At 43.2% G+C, this 23718-nt stretch overlaps 1 protein-coding gene across 3 annotated transcripts in view; it reads right to left on the minus strand.

Moving 5' to 3' along the window:
- The window catches only part of trappc9 (trafficking protein particle complex 9), a 126118-nt gene that overhangs the window by 73611 nt on the left and 28789 nt on the right, over positions 1-23718 (minus strand). For all 3 annotated transcript variants that reach the window (XM_034545834.1, XM_034545833.1, XM_034545835.1), the window contains 3 exons: positions 20954-21117; positions 14130-14282; positions 5452-5570 (listed from right to left, as the gene is read on the minus strand). In XM_034545834.1, the coding sequence (XP_034401725.1) occupies positions 5452-5570; positions 14130-14282; positions 20954-21117 (436 nt within the window). The remainder of the gene's footprint in view (positions 1-5451; positions 5571-14129; positions 14283-20953; positions 21118-23718) is intronic.

A 23718-nucleotide genomic window follows, 5' to 3' on the forward strand; every position in this document is an offset into this window, starting at 1 on the left:
AGTGGCACCGTAGACCAGGCGCACGCCCCGAGAGGACGGATGGAATATTCAGTCCATTTGTCGCCCCCTGCGGCGTCAGCGGAGACAGTTATCTTAAATAAGGCTGAATCTTTCACCGAGGGAGCTGCGTGTCGAGATTCCTAGAAGGCGGCGGTTTAAAGAGAAAAGAGACGCAGCCCTGCAGTAGAGAAGTGCACTCAGAAGCTTCGTTCCTGTACGTAAAGAGGTCTGGGTAAGAAGAGTCACAAACACGCCGTTTGCAAAAGACCCAGGTGGAAAGTTTTCTTCTGTAATATCTCAAAAAGTGTCCGGACGCCACGTAAATCAAGCTCCTCCGGGCTTTTGGGAGCGCTTTAACCCTCCGAAACCCCCAACACCTGGATGGAAAAGCATGTTTTCTTTAACAAGCGAACAGACTACACAGCGTGGTTCCTGATCCATATGTTTTCACCCAAAAAAAAAACGGATCGTTGGGAGGAAAATAAAACCTAATTGCTGGAGTTCCCCAAGGTGGCCGACTAACAGCAGTGTGTTTTGCAGCTGAATGAAATATCAAACCTTTGTGTGTTTAAGGGGAATCTTTGGCAAGAAATTCATTCAAATTGGATTGGTCGTGATTCGATTTAAGATTCAATAAAGCTGAATGGAGCTTTGTTGTGGGTAGAGCGGGTCGACCTTTATCGACGGCGGTTCGATTCCCTCGAGCGAGACACCGGGCCCCAAGTTGCTTTACAACCACTGCTCCTAAAAAAACCAACAACTTTTGGCTTCAAGAGGTCAAATTGTATGTCTTTTTTTTTTCTAGCTGAAAGCGGCTGTAATTGAGATTTGTTTACAATAGCGATATAGATATCAAATGAGGATGTAAAAAGGGGCTCACTTGTAGTGAGGATCATCCCCTGAACCTGCAGCTCCCCTTAATCATCTCCTCGTGATGCTGGACACGGCTGCTAAAATCCTCCAATCCTCGGGTTTGAACAGCGTCATGTGATTCTACCTCAGAAAAAAAAAGGACTGATGACATTATTTTAGGAAAAGGTGACGATGGGCAGCTTTCTCTATTGAAACGGACAACCGGACATAAAGCTGGCGGTGAACAAGCCAAAAAAAGGAAGGTGATTTTTTTTTAAATCTTGAGCCAGGGAAAATAAATTCATTTGGTGGTTAAGCCGGAGTTTCACACTCGGGCAGACAGCTGTGGCGGTTATAAATATCTGTATCACGAGCCGGGATCTGTATCCGTGAAGAGAGCTGAGCTGCCATCGGGAGGCTGGGCTTCTAAAAATAGGCGGCAGGCTGGCAGCCGCCTCCGCCTCCACTGGATTTGATTAGCCTGAAGAAACTGTGTGTGTGTGTGGTGTGTGTGTGTGTGTGTGTGTGTGTGTGTGTGTGTGTGTGTGGTGGTGTGTGTGTGTACCAGGATCTCTCTCTCTCTCTCTCAGTGCACACAACCACAGACGCACTCTCTTTGTTAAGAAAATGCTTACATCGGCTTTTCTGAAGTGTGATCTAATCCTCCCTCCAGCACGTTTTAGGTTAATATCTCGGGCGTGTGCACAGGACTTGTTCAGCATTCGATCTAGAAAATTTAAATTATAAAAATCTAGTCAAAAATAATGCACAAATGCGAGACCAGAGGAGAGCGGACTAATCAAACACTTTTTTTTAACTTTGATTTTCTTTGTCCAAAGTAGAAAGTTTTTAAATATTCCGGGAGACGTCTTAAAAAAACTGGACCTTTTTTCACATTACTGAGTTTGTTCAGTCGTCTATCCAAAAATAATTCAATATACAATTATACCAAACGCATTAAAAAAGATCTTTGCAACTATCCTCTAGTGTTTCCAAACTGAAAGAATGTCTCCGAAACTCGAGAGCCGTCGTCAAAGGTATTATTTCTGCAATGGCGTCCACTGAAATCGGGAACAATTTAATTTATATCGTCTGGGTTAAGAGGTGCACGTCATATTCAAAACATGTGACGGACAATTTAAATGAATGAGGGAACGTAGCGACCGGTTTAACTTCCAAAACACGAAAGCTTCTACTAAATATAATGAAAACCACCGATGCAAAGATTCTTTCTAATCGAAGCACTAATCTAAATTAAAGTACAGGTAATACAATGTCCTAATCAGTAGAATTGTGTGTGTTTTTTGTGTGAATTGCCACGATGGATGATAATAAAGTACAAGACAGCGCTGAGGACTGTTGACACAACCGACAGGCCAGTCAAAACAGTTTTTTTTTTTTTCGGGTGACGGTTCCAAGACGGCGTTAAAAATGCACCAGAAGCGCCCTCGATGACGTCTGCCCCTCGGAGACGGGCTAAAAAGAAGAGAGAGAGCAGGGCTGCACACCGTGACGCATGACACTGACCTGAGACCAGTCACAACGGTGGGATTACATGTGTGCCCCCCCCACCCCCCACACCCCACCTTTCCCTTTTTCTCTTCCCCGTCACTCGTGTCCCTCTGAAGGGAAAAACTCTTTGCAGACGCAATCAAAGCGGGTAAATGAGACATGAAGCCGCGCTGATGAGGAGATGAGGAGTAATTGACAGTGTCAAAGAAACCAAGTTGTGGAAGTGCCCCCCCCCCCCCCCCCCCCCCCCCCCCCTCCACCCCCCTTTGCTCTCCAAGGGGATGAAAAAAATCTGCAAAACCGGCACGTCTGAGTGGCCAGACCTCCCTTCACCTGCAGCGGATCCGTCGTACCCCGACAGCATACACATTTGTCAGGGGGACTTGGGGGGGTAAGGAAGAAAAAGAAAAGTGGGCTCTAAGATCGAGCGATGAAAGGTCGGAGGGATAAACATGTTGACTGCTCCCGCGGCGATCCCAGATCAGTCGTGATTGATTGGACGCACTCAAAGTGTACGTCCCAATGACCGCCGGGTAGATACTCGCTGGCCACACAACAAAAACCGGCGTGTTGAAAGATCAAAGCCCGAGCATAATAACGGAACTAATTTGGTTTTCCGGTGGTAAAAAAAAATAAATCAAACAAATTAAAAAAAATCCCCCATTTGCATCTGTCCTAACGGACATGCCATGGAACAACCACCCGTTTGTGTCGCTGCCAGACAAGTTTGGCAAGATTAAATTTTTTTTTTTTTTTGGCAAGAAGGTTTTTCAATTTCCTTTGCATCCTGTCCATCCGGCCAGTCAGCTAACAATACATTCGGTCTCTCGTTTCCGTCACCCCCCCCCCACCCCCCCCCCCCCCCCCCCCCCCGTCCCCCCCCCCCCCCCCCCCCCCCCCAAACACAGCACCACACACACAAATCAAGACACACACACACACACAGTTGCCAGTATGAAAAGCACCCCCAACATATGCAGCGACACAGCTCGATAAAAAAAAAAGAAGTCGTCAATTAGAGGGCTCGAAACGGTTCACGGACAGAAATCAGCACTTCCTGTTACAAAATGAATCGGGGAGATCGGCTTGTTGGACAACCCCCCCTCAGACAGACAGGTAAAGGTGGTGAAGAAATATGGAAGTCGACTCCCCACTGGGCCCAGGTATCAAAGAATTAAAAAAAATATATCGAGATTTATATTTATTTTATACAAGGAAAATGTGTGAAAAGGTGTAAGATAAGTGGCAAAAACCCGACGGAAGACTGTTGCCTAGTAGTTCTATTAAAAGATGTATCATTTTAAATGGCAATCGACGGGCGACTCCGTCTAAATATCGCGCCGCATCGACCGCACAGTGTCGTCCGCTGAGGGTTCGAGTCAAACAATACAGCCCAAAAAACAACAATGAGTCATTCGGCCAGGAAAACTCAGGCAAACCGGTGCCCGGGCTTTCGTGGAGCACACCGGGGGTGATTAATTCCACTATGTCCAACAGCACATCTACAAGAAGGAGAAGGAGTGCACCTCGTCAAAAACCTGCTTTTTTTTTTTTTTTTTAAAAGCGGACCAGAGTCTTTGGCGTAATTGGCTTTGCTTTAACTGTGCTTCCAACACCTGGATTTCTTCTATGAAAGTCAGAGCTGCCAGTCAAACGCTGGCGCTAATAAGCCTAACCGCTGATTAAAATGTCCGGCTTGCCCTTAACAATGGCTGCTGCTGCTTCTCCTCTCTCCTCCACCCACTTGATGAAAAGGCAGTGGTTATGCATAGAATCCGTAAGGGGTACGAGGAGGATTTGTCAGTACAGGAGGGATGTAAAGTAATACTTTATGCCACACACACACACACACACACACACACACACACCTTTTCCAGCTCCCCAACTTTCATGAAAAAAAAGACGGATTGTAGCCGAGTAATGACCAACGTATCTCTTTATTTGTAATACTTTTAAAATATGAAATCTAGATTTCTTAAAGAAAAAGAGTCACGTGAAAGCCCTGCCCGCTTCTGGCTTATTATATATTAGATATTTTTGCAGTGGAATACATGACCATATATACACACACACACACCATATATGATTGGAGACAACACATGCTTGCTCTTCTTTGACTGTAAAGAGCCAACATCCTCCCGTATTCTCCAGAGACCATTAGTCACCCCCCCCCCCCTCCCCCGCCCCCCCCTTCCTGTCAAACTTTTCAAAAGAAAGTTTGACTTTGTTTGGAAGCACACGTCAACATTAGCCGCCAATGTTGTTTTCTCTCCCGATGATTCACAGCGGAAGGAGTTACTTTTTTCTTTTTTTTTTTTTAAAGCCAAGACGCTGCAGACAGTCTTTGTGACTGTTGTGCTACAGATGACCCACAGCAGGTCGACTTCCAGTCCGTCCATTTCTACCCCTCCGACATCCAAAAAAAGGTCCTGAACAAAAACTTCCTCCCCTGCTGATTATCTCTTTACTGCTCCTCTTTTTTTTTTCCATTTCCCACCATCTATTTTTCCCCCTTTAGAGACTTTTTTTTGGTGTGAATCTGCAAAAGAGTGCAAACGTTTCTTTAGTTGTTTTTTTTCTCTCCCCCTTTCTCACATTTCTACGCCCATGTCGGAGCCCTGAGTCCTTATTCAAAGAGCCGGGTGCATCTGCAGCCGAGGTGAGACTACCAGCCAACAAAAAAAAAACAATACCTCTTTGTTCTTTTTATAGCAGAAGCAGCAGCAATTTGGTGCAAACAATGCCGTCGATTTACCTGAGCCATCGCTCAGACGTGCACACACTGTGCTGCTCTTGGTATGAAGAAGGAGAGCAGCAGCAGCAGCAGAGGGGCTTAAAAAAACAACTGTGATATTCATTATCTGGAGAATAGGTGCCCGCGAGCAGCGTGAACATTAATTATAAAAAAGCAAAAACAAACAAAGGAGAACAACTGCTGGCTTCTTGAACAAACACCGGGCCAAACGACGGGGGCGACATATGCACGTTACAGGTTATATATATATATATATATATATATATATATATATATATATATATATATATATATATATATATATATACACACACACATATATGGTCATTCACCTTGATGTGGCTGTACTCCGCCTTGCCGGACTCGCTGCCGAACGTCTTGTTCTCCGGCCGGGGTTTGAGGAGCTGTCTCAGCGGACTGGAGATCGGCAGGCCCGTCACGCTCAGCCCATCTGAAAACACATAACGGCATCAGGGCAGTCAGAGCGGCAGGCGAGAGGAGCGTGAAACCGACGGCAACGGGAGCCATCTTGCCGCGCCGCAGTGTTTTAAAACCACTTACTTTAGTTGTCCATTTACCTACGCGTCGACAGAAGTGGCTCGTTCCTCGCGATTACTTGACGATCTCCAGGGTAACGGCGCCAGACTTTCATACTTTTAATCAAACGTAGGAGTATATTATTGCTCCGTCGTTACCATTTACTGTATATTATGTGTGATATGTGTATTATTATTGATTGTAGTGTTTGAATCTTTCTCGTATGGGCCATGAGTGGCGTGCACGTTGCTGCAGGAATAGCCGTACTCGGTGTCTTGGAGCACAGTCAGTGCCCCTAAGCTTCGAACTATGAGGCTCTTCGTACCTCTAGCGGCAGATTTGGACCCGTCGTGAATTCATGTGTTGTTAATATGTGTTAGTTATATATAGTATACTATATATATATATATATATATATATATATATATATATATATATATATATATATATATATATATATAGGAAATGTGCCACGTAGGTTGAGGAAAAGAGCTTGACAAACATTTGTGTTTGCCATTTTATGAATATCTGTTTGTGTTTAGATTTATTCATTTTGGTTGTGTTTTAATTATTGTCTATAAATCCTGCGTATGCATGAATGTATGCACAGTATGTGTGTGTATACTTGTGTGTAAGTAAATATGTGAAGCAACTGTTTATTACCATGTGTTCTAAAAATATATATACTATTATTATTATTATTATCTAAATATATGGTGTTCAATCTTGTAAGAGTGCCAACAGCATACTTGACTCCACAAAAGTTTAGTTTGCGATATTTGAAAAACAAAAGAAAATCTCGTCTGATTTATGGGGTTGAACGGTGCTGCCATGAGCGTGTGAAGGAAACTGAGCGATGTGTGTGTGTGTGTGTGTGTGTGTGTGTGTGTGTGTGTGTGTGTGTGTGTGACCTTGAGAGAAGCAGTGTGGACACAGCAGCAGCTGCACTATCAGCAGCTGCATCGGGCATCACCACAGGGCTGCTGCTGCTGCTTTCATCCCACTCAGACAATACTCAAAAACATGACGCCCAGAGCCCGGACTCTGACGTCAAAGGAAGCGCATCGCTCTCTGACGTCAGTGGAACAGCAAAAAAAAGCCCCGGAGTCTGACCCCCGAAGAGAGAGAGAGAGAGAGAGAGAGAGAGAGAGAGAGAGAGAGAGGGGGGGGGGGACGTCAGCGGCTCGGGGCGATCGGCTTCACGAAAGACAGACGAGTTCACAGGCTGTCGAAACCATAACGGTAAAATTTAACCAGCTGCAGGAGCATCTTATTTATTCTGTTGGAAAAGAAGAAAAAATGAACATGAACATGTCGCCGCACGGATGGACGCAACGCCGTCGAAACGCGGGTCGAGCAACAGGTAAACGAGGAGGTCGTAACGGCAAATCAATACGGCAAACTGGAGCAGATCAGAAAACAGGGAGACTTAAAAGTTGTTTTTTTTAAAACGACGATGACACATGAAAGAGGGGAAATTGGAAAATAACTGCGCGTCTCCAATAATAGGCATAAAGAACGAAAAGCGTAGTCTACTCGTTCCCTTATTAGATCGCAGCGATTTCTTTGGGATGCGGTCACAAGGAAGTCATACGTGAAATACAGCGAGCGCACATCTTTCTTCCATTTGATGAACAACAACAGTTAAACCTGCCTTGGTGAACACGGTCACGATTCACCAGGTGTCACTCATCGATTGGCAGCTTTCGGGACGGCCCAAAAACACACACACACACACACACACACACACACACACACACACACACACACACACACACACACACACACACACACACACACACACACACACACACACACACACACACACACACACACACACACACACACACACACACACACACACACACACACACACACACAGCGCATGAACTCACCACACAGCGATTGCCCGTCACTGCCCCGGTGACAACCATCTCCTCTCGTTATGGCCTCGTTCCCCGCGTGCCGCCGCTACACAGATTAGATACGCATCTAGACGCACACTCGGGAGTGCGGCAATAAAAAAAAAAAGGGGAGAGGCCGATAATAAAAAAAATTTTAAAAGCCAGACGCCAGGCGCGTTCAGACTTTATGAACTGCGTCTTTCAATACGGGGCGGCGGGGCCCGTTTCAGGAGATACCCGCGGACTCGTCGCGTCCCGTGTGAGTAATGGGTGCCGTGATTAACGATGGCATTGCTCACAAGTCACAATCACCACCACCCAACCCCTCTCTATATACCCTCCTTCCAATCAGCATGTGTCTCGTTCTCTGTCTAACCGTCTTCGGGGGAGAATAAGAGTCGAGGTTTCCATCAGTGGTTAGATTGCTGCATTACTTTCTTTATCTCCATTTGTTTTACAGATTAATAAAAAAAACCATTTTTGTTCCATTTTTGCAAATCAGTGCCCACGATCATCCAATAAAAAGCCAATTCAACCCCAATGCTAATAGTAGGGGAACCTGATGGTACGGCCACAGAGATTTGGGTAAGTTTATCCACGATGGCACTGTAGCGGTACCCTTTGCACATGCGTGCACGACTGAAAGGTCAATTGGGTGGCGGTGGCTGCGTGACAAGTGCATTCAAAAAGGAGACAGGGATGCTAAAAAAAAAAAAAAAAAAAAGGTACAATTACATTAGAGAAGCCATCGTAAAATTTAAATAAATACAAATTCCTTTCCTTTTATGGCGCAAAATCCTTTGTAGTAGTTAGCGCCAACTATTTAACTACTTAAATCACTGTGCCGTTGTAGTAGGTGCACTACCAGCAAGCTACTGTTTAATTACATGTGGTTATTGAGGTCTGTGGATCTCTGCAGTGTCACATTTACGAGCTTTTCTTTCCTGGTAGGTGGAAATATCCAGAAGATATGGAAAATATGACTCGTTACCGTGTCAACATTAACACCCTGTTCAATATCCTGTGAAAGGAAGACTACACATGAAATACCAAATCACCGCTCGCCCTGAGCTAAATGTACAATTACGTGTTTTACAATGCGCGTTAAACCAATTTGAAGCATCCCGCAGCTTCGGGGGTTATTTCTGGACATCAAATACACCATTAATTTCTAAATGAATTTGTTAAACGACCAATTCAGCAAATCAAGATATTACAGCGCAGAAACTAATATACCGAGCCGCCGCGCGACACCGAGAGCCTCATTAAGCTTCTGTCGGGGGCTACGTGATGAGCAGGGATCCGGTAGGTAATGTACAATTCAAATCTGAACAAATGATTTCCGTCATTACAAGAAAGATATTCCAGGGCCGTCTGGAAGCTCCGTGAAAAGTTGCTGCTTTGTTCATCGGTAACAAAGGTCCGGCGTGCAGAGAGTCACGTGACATTCGACTGGAGACGACAATACAAAAGCTATTGATATGCTAACGCAGCGAAGTATCGTTACCCTCAACTTCAATAATATAGAGGCCTCAGAACCTCCACACGAGTCTGGTGATGAGATGAACAACCGCTGTGGTGCGAGATCACCATCCATCCATCCATCCATCTATCTATCTATCTATCTATCTATCTATCCAGCCATCTTTCCATCCACCTATCTATCTATTCATCCATCCATCCATCTTTCTATCCATCCATCCATCCATCCATCCATCCATCTATTCATCCATCCATCCATCTTTCCATCCATCTATCTATTCATCCATCCATCTATCTTTCCATCCATCCATCTCTCTTTCCATCCATCCATCTTTCCATCCAACTATCTATCTATTCATCCATCCATCTATCTTTCCATCCATCCATCTCTCTTTCCATCCATCTTTCCATCCAACTATCTATCTATTCATCCATCTTTCCATCCATCCATCTATCTTTCCATCCATCCATCCATTCATCCATCCATCTATCTTTCCATCCAACAATCCATCCATCCATCTTTCCATCCAACTATCTATCTATTCATCCATCTTTCCATCCATCCATCCATCTATCGATCTTTCCATCCATCTTTCCATCTATCTATTCATCCATCCATCTATCTTTCCATCCAACTATCTATCTATTCATCCATCTTTCCATCTATCCATCCATCCATCCATCTTTCCATCTATCTATCCATCCATCCATCCATCCATCTTTCCATCTATCCATCCATCCATCCATCTATCCATCCATCCATCCATCCATCTTTCCATCTATCCATCCATCCATCCATCCATCTATCTATTCATCCATCCATCTATAGCAAACTGGAAATCCTGGAAGCGTCAGAACAACTTAATTAATGAAGCATGTTTTTTTGTTTTCAAAATGACAAAATATATATATTTTGTGATATCTTGCTTGGGGGGCAAAATTATGCAAATGAATGAAATCCAGATGCGCCAGAGGATGGAAGTAATGCAGCTGGAGCTGTTCGGTAACAGACCAAAAAAAATTAAAATATATATATATTTATTTATTTTTTGTATTGAAGGCCTCTGGGACTCACTAAGTAGCCTGTTTGAAATCTGAAAGCCATCGACGCACAATGTTTACATGATTAACTTATTACTTTTACTCGTTATTACTTACTTTTTTTAATACACTCATTGGCCAGATGCGAGATAATTTAATCCTGCTGTGAACTCGCCTTATGAATAGTACGAACGGCAATAAAGTTAATCTATCCATCTGTCTATCTAACAAGGGGACTGAAAGCAAATGAGGCTTTTTGATTCAAATCAAGATGTTTCTGATTAAGGAATATGTAAATAAAAAATACAAATAAATACAAATCTGGCAAGACAATTAATGTCGGCTTTCAACTGTTTTTTTTCGGTTCGTACCAAAAAATACTGGGGTTTCGATTTTTGCTACAAGGTTGTTGTTGTTGTCTTTCTCCCCGTCTAGAAAACACTAACTAGACGACATATTTTTAGAACAGTAAATATAACACCTTTTATGAAATGGCTGCAGGTTAAAATAAAACATTATTGACAACAGATAGACGTGAAACAGAAAAAGGAAAACGCAAGTCATTACTTTAAAAAAAAAAAAAAAAAAACTACACAAGTAGCACAGCAGAGGATTGTCTCACTTGGCTGAAGAAAAACAACAAAGTCCTTTAATTCATGTGGTTAGTCGGCACATTTTCTGCGGTACAAGCACAGCCGTGTTCACGCCGCCCAGCGCGATGAAGCTCAAGTCGAGCCCAGTCAGTCCCGAGCGTCACAACTGCGATCAACACAGATTGTAATTAAAGGAAAATATTCCACGACTGACGTGCGATATCGCTCGGCCTGCAGACCGGCACTGATCCTCCATCTTCAGCAAGACGGTGGAATCTGAACCGCGGGGGTCACGTGAAGGCTGCAAGTCGTCTGTGCTTACGGTTGTATTAAATATAGAGCGGCGCTGACGTAACGCAACGTACCAACACATCAGAGAGACTCCGACACACACACACACACACACACACACACACACACACACACACACACACTACACACACACTACACAAGCTGTGAGCCATCATCAGGCTGTCAAGCTGGACAAAGAGAAGGCGTGAAAGAACAACAGACGGAAACTAAATAATAAGTGTGTGTGTGTGTGTGTGTGTGTGTGTGTGTGTGTGTGTGTGTGTGTGTGTCATCTTTACACCTGAAACGTCCTTCTCATGCATCCCACATTCAACCGTTGTCGTTCCATTACGCGTGAGCAGCGGCCGTATGAGGAGCGAGGAGCAGACGTTGGACGGGTCGAAAACAAACGGGACTTTCACTCAGGAGACCGCTGTTCGTGTCCCGGATGAAAGTTACTTAACAAGCGTAGTAACTTTACGCAGGACGTTCTTACTGCAACCCTGATCCCCATCATTTTTTTACGAAAATCTAATAGACTTCTTTTATTGCAGAAGTAAACCTAAAAACTAAAAAACACCTACATGACCTACATTGACTACCTGACAATTTGGGTACAGATAAAGTGTTGATTTATCAAATTATATCTTTTTTTTAATATACTACAATATGTAGTTTCACCTTGAGTTATGTTCTAAACCCCCGCTGGCTTCTAGCTTCATATACACATATAATCTATATAGCATATTTCTCAAAATGTCCCTTTTGTAATTTATATATTTTACCAAAAAAAACTGTTGCCATTTGTCCCCTTTTTCCCTTATACCTTCAGATAAAGTCTGCTTGATTCTTTCCTTTCACAATTTCCACTCTTAACATTTGTGTAAAATAAATGCTGAATTAGAAATAGATCCTCGACAGGAAGTTGTGCGAGTGGTTCCACTAATAGCACTTCCTGTCTCGGTGTCTAGTGCACATGACATCGATTCCGTGGAGAGGGATGTTCCTCCTGATCCGATGTGAGGTCCTGGGACGGGGATGTCGTATGTGTACAGATTGTAAAGCCCTCTGAGGCTAATTTGAAATTTGTGATTTTGGGCTATTTAAAATAAACTGAATTGAATGAGTCCATTTAAAAAAGGTGTATTGATTAAGTATCGGAAAGGTTTTGACTGCACCGACGGTGAAGAGCGGAGTTAAGAGGAAGCTCGGCCCCCGGACGCAGACAGCAGAGGAGATGCTGCCGGGTGATAATGATTATTTTTTTTTTTTTTTAAAAAGAACCCCGATATATTCAGAATACGGTCGATACTTAAGCCCCGAAGCACGTATGTCTTCCAGGTTTTCACATTTCCGACATGTACGACATAAACAAACAATGTTATGTTGTCGCCTCACTAATGGAACCATGTGGCGACGTTATTAAGCGTGTGTGTGTGCGAGCCTAATCAAGGCGCTTGATGAGCAACGAGGGCAAAACGTGGTAATCTCCCAGCGCAGAAAGCAAAAACAGATCTTTATGCAAATAAGTTCATGGGCGCATTAGCGCAACATTATTAATGCGATTTTGCTAATGCATTTAAGTGAGTGGATAGCATCGAATGTGTTCAGCAAAAAAAAAAAAAAAAAAAAAACCATAACAACTGAATTCAGAGCCGCCCGTTTGGACCACGTCTTATCTCCTTAATTCAGGGGCCCCCGACCCAATTATCGCTTGGCTAATTAAAACATCGAAAACAGCATCGTACGGAATTACCTCGTAAAGGAGAGAGCGGCGCCGGGGCCGAGATTAACGCGCAGCATCGTGTGTGTTTACGTTCCTTCGTCGTCCGAATCTCCACACACACACACACACACACACACACACACACACACACACACACACACACACACACACACACAACACACACACACACACACACACACACACACACACACACACACACACACACACACACAGAGTTAAGTCTCCGTGGAGCAGGAGCAGTGTTTATAATCATTCATATTTATCAGCATACAGACTCGGTGGTGGAGAGGTTCCACAGTTTGAAGGAGGCGAGCGAGGCAGAAATGAAAAGGCAGAAAACCGGGAGAAGGAACGCAATGGAGGGGCTTCGAGGTAGAGGAGAAGGTCAGACTGTATCCCTTTTTAAACACGAATTAGAAGAGAGGAAATCCGCCAGGAGCCGGGAGAGAAATGGAGGTGAGGAGACCTCGAGACCTCTCTCCTGTTACCTGCTGAATCTTAAAAACGAGGACGCTCATATCCCTGTGATGCAGAGGGCAGCTGTTCTTTTACGAGACGGAGTCCACTTTGAGGAGGAAAAAAAAAAAACATCCGCCTTCACGGGGACGACGCACTCGGATGCCAGTTCGAGAAACACCAGAACCGAATCAATGCAGCAAACGGCGCGGCGATAAATCATAACTTGTGTTTCAGAGTATCGACTCAACTTTATCGTCACTTTGACGATAAAGTTGGTGGTGCTGGTAAAGTTTAATTTGTTATATGTAGAAAATACCAGATATATTTAAAAAAAACACATCAATGAGGATGTATTCATGATTATTTAATACTTTTTCAAGATGAGAGCGATCTACATTTATTACTGGATAAAAAAAGGTGAAACCTTTGAATGAATAATGTTATACTAATATTGACTAATTATTACATCATCAGTTAACAAGACTATTATTCTGCAGCCATGTTAGCGACTCCGTGAGGCCGTTCTACTGCACAGCAATGCTTTGAGCTAAATGCTAACGGCAGCATGCTAATATTCTACCGAAAACAATGCTAACCTGCTGACGGTTAACAGGTATAATGTTAACCATGTTCAGCATCTGAGTTTAGCATGGTAGCATGATAATATTTGATAATTAATTTAGTTTAAAAAAAACTGTATGTAATTCATGCAGAGGGGGAGTGGTCCGTCCATCTGTACCAACATGTACGGCAATGCATCAACTACATGACAAAACCTCTCAAAACCGTCAACCTGCTGATGGCGCTGACCACATATCATGGCGATCTGTGTACGTTGCAACCCTTTCAATAAACGGTGAGCTTTTTTGGAAAAAGCGCATTTAGAGAGTGACAGATTCTGAACCGATTGGCGGCGTGCAGGCTTACAAAACGTCCGTCCGCCTTCGTCCACTCACCGTCATTGAGGTCCTGCAGCAGGCTCTCCTGGCCGGAGAAGTCCAGCTTGACTTTGATGTTGACAGTCAGCGTCACGGCCTGGCCGGACTTTAGAGGCAGGCGAGACAAAGCATCCTCCAGCTCCCAGCTCAGAAACTCCCCGAACACTTTCTCTGCACACACACACACACACACACACACACACACACACACACACACACACACACATACAGAGAGAGAGAGAGAGATGAAGGCAGATTAAAATCTGAATCACACGGTATTTATGGGTGCGATGATACCTGCTGGGATAAAAAAGATGTTTCTGGATGCAAATATCTTTTGGACAAAGAACAACAATGACAACTGCTGTGCCTCGCAATCACCCGAAAAGGCAATTTGCACACACGAGCGGTTAGCGTCGCTGCAGGCCGCGCGCGCTTCGCAGAGGAAGCAGCGCTACGACGACGTCTCCTTTGAGAAACGTTTTCCGGTGGGGGCAACAAAGCTGCTGATTGGCCACTCGTCACTAGAGCCATAAGACGTACGCCTCCAAAGACCCATTTTTCTCCACCTGAGATGAACGATTCAGCTGCATCCACTTCAGCCGATGCAGCTGAATGACACATCACCTGAATAAAGTGTGTGTGTTCCATCTGTGCAGGTGAGCCGTTCCTCGCTCACCTGCACAGATGGGGGGGGGGGGGGGGGGGGGGGGGGGGGGGGGGGGGGGGGGGGGGGGGGGGGGGGGGGGGGGGGTTCGCAGTAGGAACAACAGTTTACACGTCGGCACTTGATTCATAACCAAAGCCCTCTAAAAATCCTCTTAGTGGATGTGAATGGAGGAGGCATTAAATAAATATAACGTCTTTTTTTTTTGGGAATAACGCCGCACTTTAAATATTCATAAACTCCAGAGCAGTGAATTAAAAGAGAGAGAGAGAGAGAGAGAGGCATGGGGGGAAAATTATGTTAAAAGAAAATAGGATTGGAGAAGAAAACCGTTCGCAATCCAACAGGTAGACGCCGAGGAATGTGGATGACACATTATTATCGTCACCACTTCTAAACTTTGAGTCACAAGAAATGTCTTTCATGCATTATTTAAAAATCCACCTGTTGGGGAATAAAGCGTAGAGGTTTTGCAGGAGAGAGCTATACGCAACGAAGAAGAAAATCAAGTCACATATCGGGACCAATCACAGAAATTGCAGTCGGGTATTGTGAAATTTTGCACAAAGCTAATTAGGGTGCAGAGGGCTCCGGGTGCGTCCAATTAAAGCAATCAAGCGCGTTAACCGTCGACGGGAGACTCGACACAAAAAGAGAAACATCCGTTAACTTCACGGTCGAACATGGAGGATCACATCATCAGTGGCAGGGGGACCAGACACCGGTCCTCTGTGAGGGGGGGGTTAGGCCCAAAGCTAGAGGCAACAGCCCTGGCTCACCTATAAGTTGGACCAATGACACACGCTCTAAGTTTTGGCTATTTTCTTTGAACCAAAAGCCTCATTAGGTCAAAATCCGTGCCGTGGGTTAACGGTTAAAAAAAAAAAAAAGTTGAATTGTTTACGTCCCGAATAACGAGGAAAATGTATGTATTCAAATGAGAAAGACGACCCAGGCAGCCTGCTCTGCTCAAAAATCAGTGAAGCAATAATAATCCTCTTTTCCTTCTTCTTTTTTTTTTTGCATGGGCTGCACAGTGGAAAGTGTTTTGTCCTTATCCAGACATGTGATGTTTATATCCACAAAGGTCCGACGGCAGCTTATTCTCATGCTATTCAGAGACCAACTTGTGTAAATACTATAAAAGAGATTACTGTATGAAGGAGTTTGTTTTTATTTTTTTGGAGAAACTGATCTGCTATCTCATGTCACGATGGCCAGAAAGAGTAATGATTGTTTGTTTTGCCACAGATGTCTCCATCTTTTATTCATTCACGTCCCACAGAAGGTGCAGAGGGCTCTCGACGGGGGGGGGGGGGGGGGGGGGGGGGGGGGGGGGGGGGGGGTTACAACACACGCAGGTGGGGGACGAGGCGATGCGACGACCAGGTATGGTACCAGCATGAGGCCCACGACCCCTGGAGGCAGGCAAAGCATCACAACAAAAACACGACATACTGGGTACTATGTATGGACGCTGCCACGTCGAGACAATTTTTAAGAAAACAAAATGCACTCTGAGTAACGGTTGCAAGAAAATCAAACGTGAACAAGACTATACAGCCGGTCTGTATAGTTAATCTGTGTTTCGTTTCAAATATCCCACTAATAAAAAGAGAAACTACCAATGACGATGGTGCACGTTATGACTCTGGAATTGTACGAGAAATTAAAAAAAAGGAAATTGGTCAAATTGAGGCGCTTCGCCAGAGGAGGCGCCGGTGTCGATACGCACGCGTCCGTCGAAGGGCACGTCTACTTACGGGTAAATATGAGAGTTGAAATCGAGGCTGTGCACGTACAAGCCGGTTTCATATTGATTGAGATTATCATCAATTAACAGCTGAAGGGTTAAGGTGACGTTATCTCAAGAATGTCAAGCAAATCAAATTTAGAAAAAGGATAATTGGAGGGCCGCGTTCAGAGCGCGGTGCCCATCCGGACGCCACCTTTTTAAGTGGATGATTCCTCATCGTTAACGGAATGAGGTGGCGAAACACGAGTAAAAAATGAGATCGAACGGGTTTAAAAAAAAAATAATGACATTTGAGAAGTGTCATGTAGTGTCAGAAGTGTCATGTTCACACTCGAGAGCCGTGAGGACACTTACAGACAGTTATTCACAAGGATGAAAACCTGGAACATGGCAATTTGTATGTATTTTTTAACAGGGAAACTTAAGGTCCAATATGGCTGCAGTGCAGAAGCAAGTACACTCTATTGTGTGCAAGTCATCAGCCTGTAGAACAAACTGGGAACGCCAACCTGCAGATACTGGTACCTTCAAAAATAGCGTTAAACAGAAGGCACTCGGCCATCAACACCATTTTCTTGGCGGACTACCAGTAAAATAAAGCTTTTAACAAACTTAAAATTGACCCTTCGCTAAGTCCCACCCTCTGACACGGACTGGCCAATCACCATCCACAGTTATTGCTTTATTTTCAGGCTGGTTTTCGTGGATTTGAACTTAGTCATCGTTAAACGTTGCGCAATAGTGACGATACTCGTTACCCAGAGAGATCGGAAGCAGATATCTTTTTTTTTTTTTTTTAAATGTCACATTTCTAGATAAAAAGAAATCTGCGGAGCTAACATTAACGCTAGCATTTCTACGCTAGTTATTAAAAAGGTATACTGAATGTATACACATGCTGCTTTTGCATTTTACGGTTTGTTACCGTGAATAAAAGACCTACGGTTTTACAGGACCAGTGTTGTTCTTTAATTATGGTTTGATGTGGTTACACACTATGATCTGTAGCTTTAGCTTCTATCTTATCTTTTTTACCCGTTTTTGCTGCTGAATCGGTTTGTTTTTGAAGGATGTCTCCAGGATGTCACATATACTTTAGACGATTCTCAACTGAAATTGATGTATTTATTTTTTTTTGTTGCTCCAAAAATAAGATGTATTCAGGGCTAGTGACAGTGTGGGCCCCACGCTCTTAATTTCTTAAATAGCCTTTGTGTCGTCACTAAATACAATCACTTATGCGTCAAAAACAACGAGATGTAGGCCTTTATACTTTATAAGAATCACTGCTGCAACCTCTTCATATTTCCATGTGGCTCATAATGATAAAACATTAATAACTATTGTATTACTTTTAAGACTGTTTTTTATGTGTATAAGATATCCAAAAATAGCCAGAACAATACTGATAAAATACTGATAGCATTCGTCGTAGCTTCTAGACACTGGTGCTAAGTTCCCTGAAGGACAACATCATAGAGGGACAAGAGAGAAAATAAAGTTATTTTTACATTTTTGGGATTATTTTGATGTATCAATACATAAATAATATCCATATACTTAAATGCTAATGTCATAGGCTATGGTGATCATTTTAGTAGGGAGACTATAGGTTATGTCTAAGAGTTATCTCACTTTGCTTGGATACCTTTTTAATAATAAAAGGTATCCAAGTTGTTTATTGGTGGACATCATTTCCAATACCGAGTATAAAGTCCCACAGCAATGAGCATTGGAGACTGCGAGGTACAAACAGCATTTGTTTGATTTAAATATAATATTGCTCAAACTTAATCTCAGCCTGGTTAATAAAAAAATGAATAAAAAAAAACATAATTCGGGTCATTGATATCTGCTCTGAAATATGTAAATGAGTACATATGCAGTGTGATTTAAATATACTCGTAGCACGAGAAAATATTCATTTATTACTGGGTTTTGACGAATTACTTTTAGTGAACTATTTTTTGGGTTGTTGAATTTTTAACATATCTAACCAACCTTTTGGGAACCGGGATAATTTGTTGGAACATTTATTTGTTTTACAATTTAGATGGCTTCGTGCTTTGTTGAAATTGATATGGTAGAAGTTTAATATGATACTAATATTTTCCGAATACAATGATTCAAGGACATTCATTCAAGAGATGGTGCATTTTGTTTTCAGGTCTAGAAAAGTCTTTTATTTGTGCTTGTTTATCCAACTGAAAAAAAATAAAAATAAATAGCAGTGCCTCGGGGAGGCAAAGCTGCGTTTGCAGCCTGAATCATTTCCAACCACCACAACAACTGCTCTCCGTTTTCAAAAGAGAACTCCTGTTAACTGGAAAGACGACAAATGTCCCCCCCGTCCGGCCAGCAGGGAGCAGAGTGTGCTCGAGGCGCGGCGGCTCCGAGAGCTGTCAAGTGCCCGGCTAGTGTCATTAGAGGGCTGGACTAGTTAGCACTGACGGGCAGATTCTCATTCACCTTGAGCGAAGGTCTTGACGGAGCATTTGTGCAGAAGTTCCCAGGCAACAAGCAAGACTCTGTGAGACCCCCCCCCCCCCCCCCCCCCCCCCCCCCTTATCTCTACATGAGGAAAGAGAGTGCATGAAAAAGGAGAAAAATACACATCTGAGCAGTGTAAGCCTCGCAGAAAGCATCTATGAGCGTTAACCCCTCGACGATACTTTAGCGTAGCTCGTCTTCAATTAAACACTGAACCCGCGGTCTATTTTGGAAATGTCAGATCCATTCCGTGCCGGCCTCCAGCCACTCCTCCTCCGCTCATCGCAGTGTGATCGAACTGCTGCTGAGAGCGAGGGAATGGTTAGGTTAAGTGGTTAAAAAAAAAAAAAAAGAAAAAAAAAAGAAAGAAAGATTATGTTTCTTGGTTTAATTCTGAATCTACTGCATTTAAAAATGGAATAAGAGAAAATACAGCACTATATAGACTTGCAGGTTAAAACAAGTTAACAAGTTGAATGTCAAAACACGTTTCTAGTTAATAATTAAATACAAAAACTTAAATAAAATACAAAAACTTTTGAAAATAGTATAACATACCAATGTTGGTCCACTGGCGCCTTACCAATACTGTACATCAGTATGGGTCATATTATCAGCTGCTTGTAGCTTCTCGCCGACTGGTATTATCGTCCGATAAAGTAAATCAGTGACTCCCAATAGAAGAAATTTGTTAAAACAAAATAAAATTTAAAAAATCTAAAATTGGCCAATGCTTGTTATCAAATCGTTATACGACATCAATGTCGTCCTCGTGAATTTAGCATGATTCGCACTCTTCTACTCCATCGTGGCATCAGTTGGTGTCATGTGCAGAATTGGGCTTTCTAGATTTACCAAAATGTTAAACGGTAATAATATAATGTCAGTAATTAGAACCGTCTGTGGACCAATGGAAGTATATTTATCCTTAGTGGTTCATTTAAAAATAGAGTACAGAGGGAGTACACAACAGCAACATTATTCTAATGCTGAATGACACGACATCCATTGGAATTCTGTCACAGAGAGGATTAAAATTCATTAAAATAGATTTATTTTGTAATTACTGTTTATCACCTGGTTGGACTTGTGACCACAGTTGGCACTGGGCAACGGGTTTTCAAAGCACGATTTCTCCTTTATCTTATCTAATCAATAAAATATTATAGAGTGCAATGTTTGGTGCCTATTCTAGTAGCGCAGCTGCTTTTTTTTCACACAGAGTCAAATAAAAGACAACAAAAAAAGCAAGAGAGACAGAAACGTCAGAGTGAGGGGGACTGCAGAGAACTGAGCAGGTGTTGAACAAAGACATGAAAACACAGAGTGAAAAGCCACGGGGGGGGGGGGGGGGGGCATGAAAGATGTGGAACGAAAGGCAACAGGAAGTGGCCTTCTGTTGTGCTGCAGCAAGATGGAGCAACAACTCAGTGGGTGAAGTACATCAAAAAAGGTGTCCCGACTAAAAACAGCACTGATAACTACACGTACACACGTCAATGATTACAAAAGACCATTTGTTTTTGCAGGTTTTCCCACATTCTAAACATGCTAATGAGCTTTGAGCCGCTCCAGTTGGGTTGTCAATGACGTCCTCATTCCTGTTGACAACCAAGCCCTCAACATCCTCATCTCCCTTGACCACTGCAGCCCCAATCCAGCTCTCCAGACTCAAAGCACTCAGATCATACTTCATATCTCCCAACTCACAGTCACACAAGGTGTACCCCAAGGTTCCGTACTCGGCCCTCTTCAAACGTCTACATCCTCCCTCTCGGTCAGATTATCCACCATTTCAACCTGGACTTCCACCGCTACGCCGACGACACCCAGCTATACCTCGGGAAATCTCCCACATCGACTCCTGCCTGCCAGAAAAAGTAGCTGTCGAAAGACCAGGTTTAGTCTAAAAAGCCAGAGGGTACTCACCTTTGGTGCTGACAATCTTAGAGGTGAGCTCCAGAGACTCGATGTCCTCCGATCCAATGTTCTCCAAGGTGAGGGTCAGCTGCTGGGTCTCTCCATTAAAAAGCTGGACGGACACGCTGCTGGACAGTTCCTCTTTGGACGTCGGCTGAGACGTGTGGGCTGACCTGTTTAGGGTTTGTGGAGGAGGGAGAACTTTTCAGTGACGATTCAACGTAAAATGTCCTAATTTTAATTAATTTAATTAATTGGGGGGGGGGGGGGGGGGGGTTCAACATGAGCCAAGAAAATAACTCAAGCGATATAAGGCCCGTCATGGCGGAGGCAAGTTTGATGTTGCTTGATATGATGCAAACAGCTCCATTATACTTCCATCGTGATTTTTCAAAAACAATTCCAAAAAAGGAATAAATCAACTTATAGATGTGTGAAGACCGATGTTCCTTTACATGCTCCCTCTGACATTTTAATGAAAATGATAAGTGCTTCTTAGAATCTCATTAGCTGAAGCGTCATTTGTTGATGGTTTTTTTTGTTTTTTTTCCCAAGCAGTGGGGAGTCTTGGTGAATGATTTGTGGGTTTTGCCATCAAACCTCATTTGCGTGGTAGTTAAATTTATGGATAAATATCAGAGATATATGAAAAGATGTCCCTCTCGAATGGCCAAAAGCCTTGTTTCATATGATGAAGGACTCAGTGCACACACACACACACACACACACACACACTGTTTTGCAGTACAGCGTGCACAGTGTCCAGCTGCAACAATAAATACAATAGTCTTTTTAAAAAAAAAAAAGAGTAAAGCAGAGAGCTGCTCATCCACTTGTGTGTCTTATCAGCTGTCAGCATTTCAAATCAGCTGTCAGAAGCGAAACGCCTCAAAGAGCTGCCGGCATCTGTTTTTGGCAAAGCGATGCAAATACAGGAGCACAAAAGGGGATGTACAAGATTCTGAAAGATCAATGGAGGTGTTTTTCTACGACTTTAGCGTACACATGCGCACGTGCATAACTTTAAAATGCAACATAAACTCGGCCTGAGGCTAGAATCACAAGGCCAGTCTTCGACGGGGGCAGTAAGGTCAACACTAAAATAATTCAGCAAAATATGACTGACTTTTTAAATGCATTCTGGAAGTTAAAATACGGTTACATTACGGGTAGACCTATGCACTTTATAAATGTTAGAAATAATGAAAGCTAATATTTTACATGCGTTTTATTAAAAAAAAAAATTTAAAAAACGGATAGAAACTGTAAGAAAGCAGCTTTACGCTGGAGGGGAAAAAGATCATGGAAAAGTCAACGAGGCACCTCTCCAACAGAGGTCGAAGCTGAAGGGCTACATGTCGACCCAGCGAGAGAGCGCCTGAGAGACCACAGAACGCATCGCATTCGTATTATATCTGCTTTGTGTATCTGCAACGGTACTTACCCGACGCTGGAGAATAAAAAAAAAAAAGAAAAAAAAGAAAAGATTTTCCACATCAAAAGCAGCTGAAGTGCTGTACTTACAGGCGTGACCTAAATAGTGGATTTTTTTTTTCTTTTCCAGCAGCTCTCGGCTGTCAGAATGATTTACAACACTCCGGCAGGGCGCTTTTACAAGTAGGAATTTAACCCGTGCTTTTTCTCCTTCTGGTGTTTCCTACTTTTACCGCATTGAGGATGTCATCTCCCCCGACAGGACGTACAGGAAAACAAATTAACCTGCTGCTCCCCGACGTTGGAACTGAACTAAAACAACTGCAGCCGTATCTGGCATAAGAAGAAGAAGAAGAAAAAATGCTCCGATATGTCGTCAGTTTTATTACAAAGTTATCCAGCCGAGGATTTGTGTCGTCGTGACATCTTTTAAGTGTTTCAATGCACAAGAGGCCAGGCAGTGCTCGAGACGAATGTGCAATATGTACTTGTTAATCAACCAATTAAACTCTAATTATGTGCAGAACGGCGATGCTAACCAACAGTTCAAGTCGCACTTCTAAAATCAGAAGTGTTTTTAACATTTTCACTCTGAATATATCATCACTGGCATTGTATTCATTCACAAAACTAGTGCTATTTTTGCTTCAACTTGTTTCAAAGAGCACTCTTACTGTTTAGAAGTATGTTTTTTTTTGGCCACAGTTAATCTTACAGTCGGGGTTAATGTTAGAAAGAGTGCAAGGTCAGGATCTGGGTCCAGAAACCAGATTTAGTGGCAGCCAATAGAACGCCTCGTTATGACTTTGCAGCTACGCCCCCGTATCGCGTTCAGTCAATGCATAAACATTTTTTAAAAAAGGTGACCAAATAATTACAAGGAAACATGAAAAACATGTTGAAGACATTGAAATGTACAATCCTAAAAGTCGGTATAGTTTCAAATATATACCTGCTCATTAAGTTTGGTTTGAAGTGTGTTGATTAGGCCTCCCCCCCCCCCTCCCCCAATTCATTTTTATGAGTGAACACAGGTCAAATAGGCCAGTGACAATCTTTTATTACACGTTATAAAATTGAGTTTCAACCACTTCCCACATCGTCGAGTAGTAGGACAGTGACACCTTGTTCATTGTTTTGGCTCTGCACTCGGATGTGAAATGAAACAATGACTGTGAGGTTAAAGTGCTGAGCCATAACAGGGTCACATCCATCCTGGGTGAACGGTGCAGGGACTCGTTGCCCCCCCTTTTCATATTTTTAACGGCCAAATGTTCCCGTCCGCACGGTCACCTGACCTCAATTCAATGGAGCCTGTGTTTCACTTACTGGACACCAGA

Source organism: Cyclopterus lumpus, chromosome 11 (assembly GCF_009769545.1).
Source record: "Cyclopterus lumpus isolate fCycLum1 chromosome 11, fCycLum1.pri, whole genome shotgun sequence".
NCBI lineage: Eukaryota > Metazoa > Chordata > Actinopteri > Perciformes > Cyclopteridae > Cyclopterus > Cyclopterus lumpus.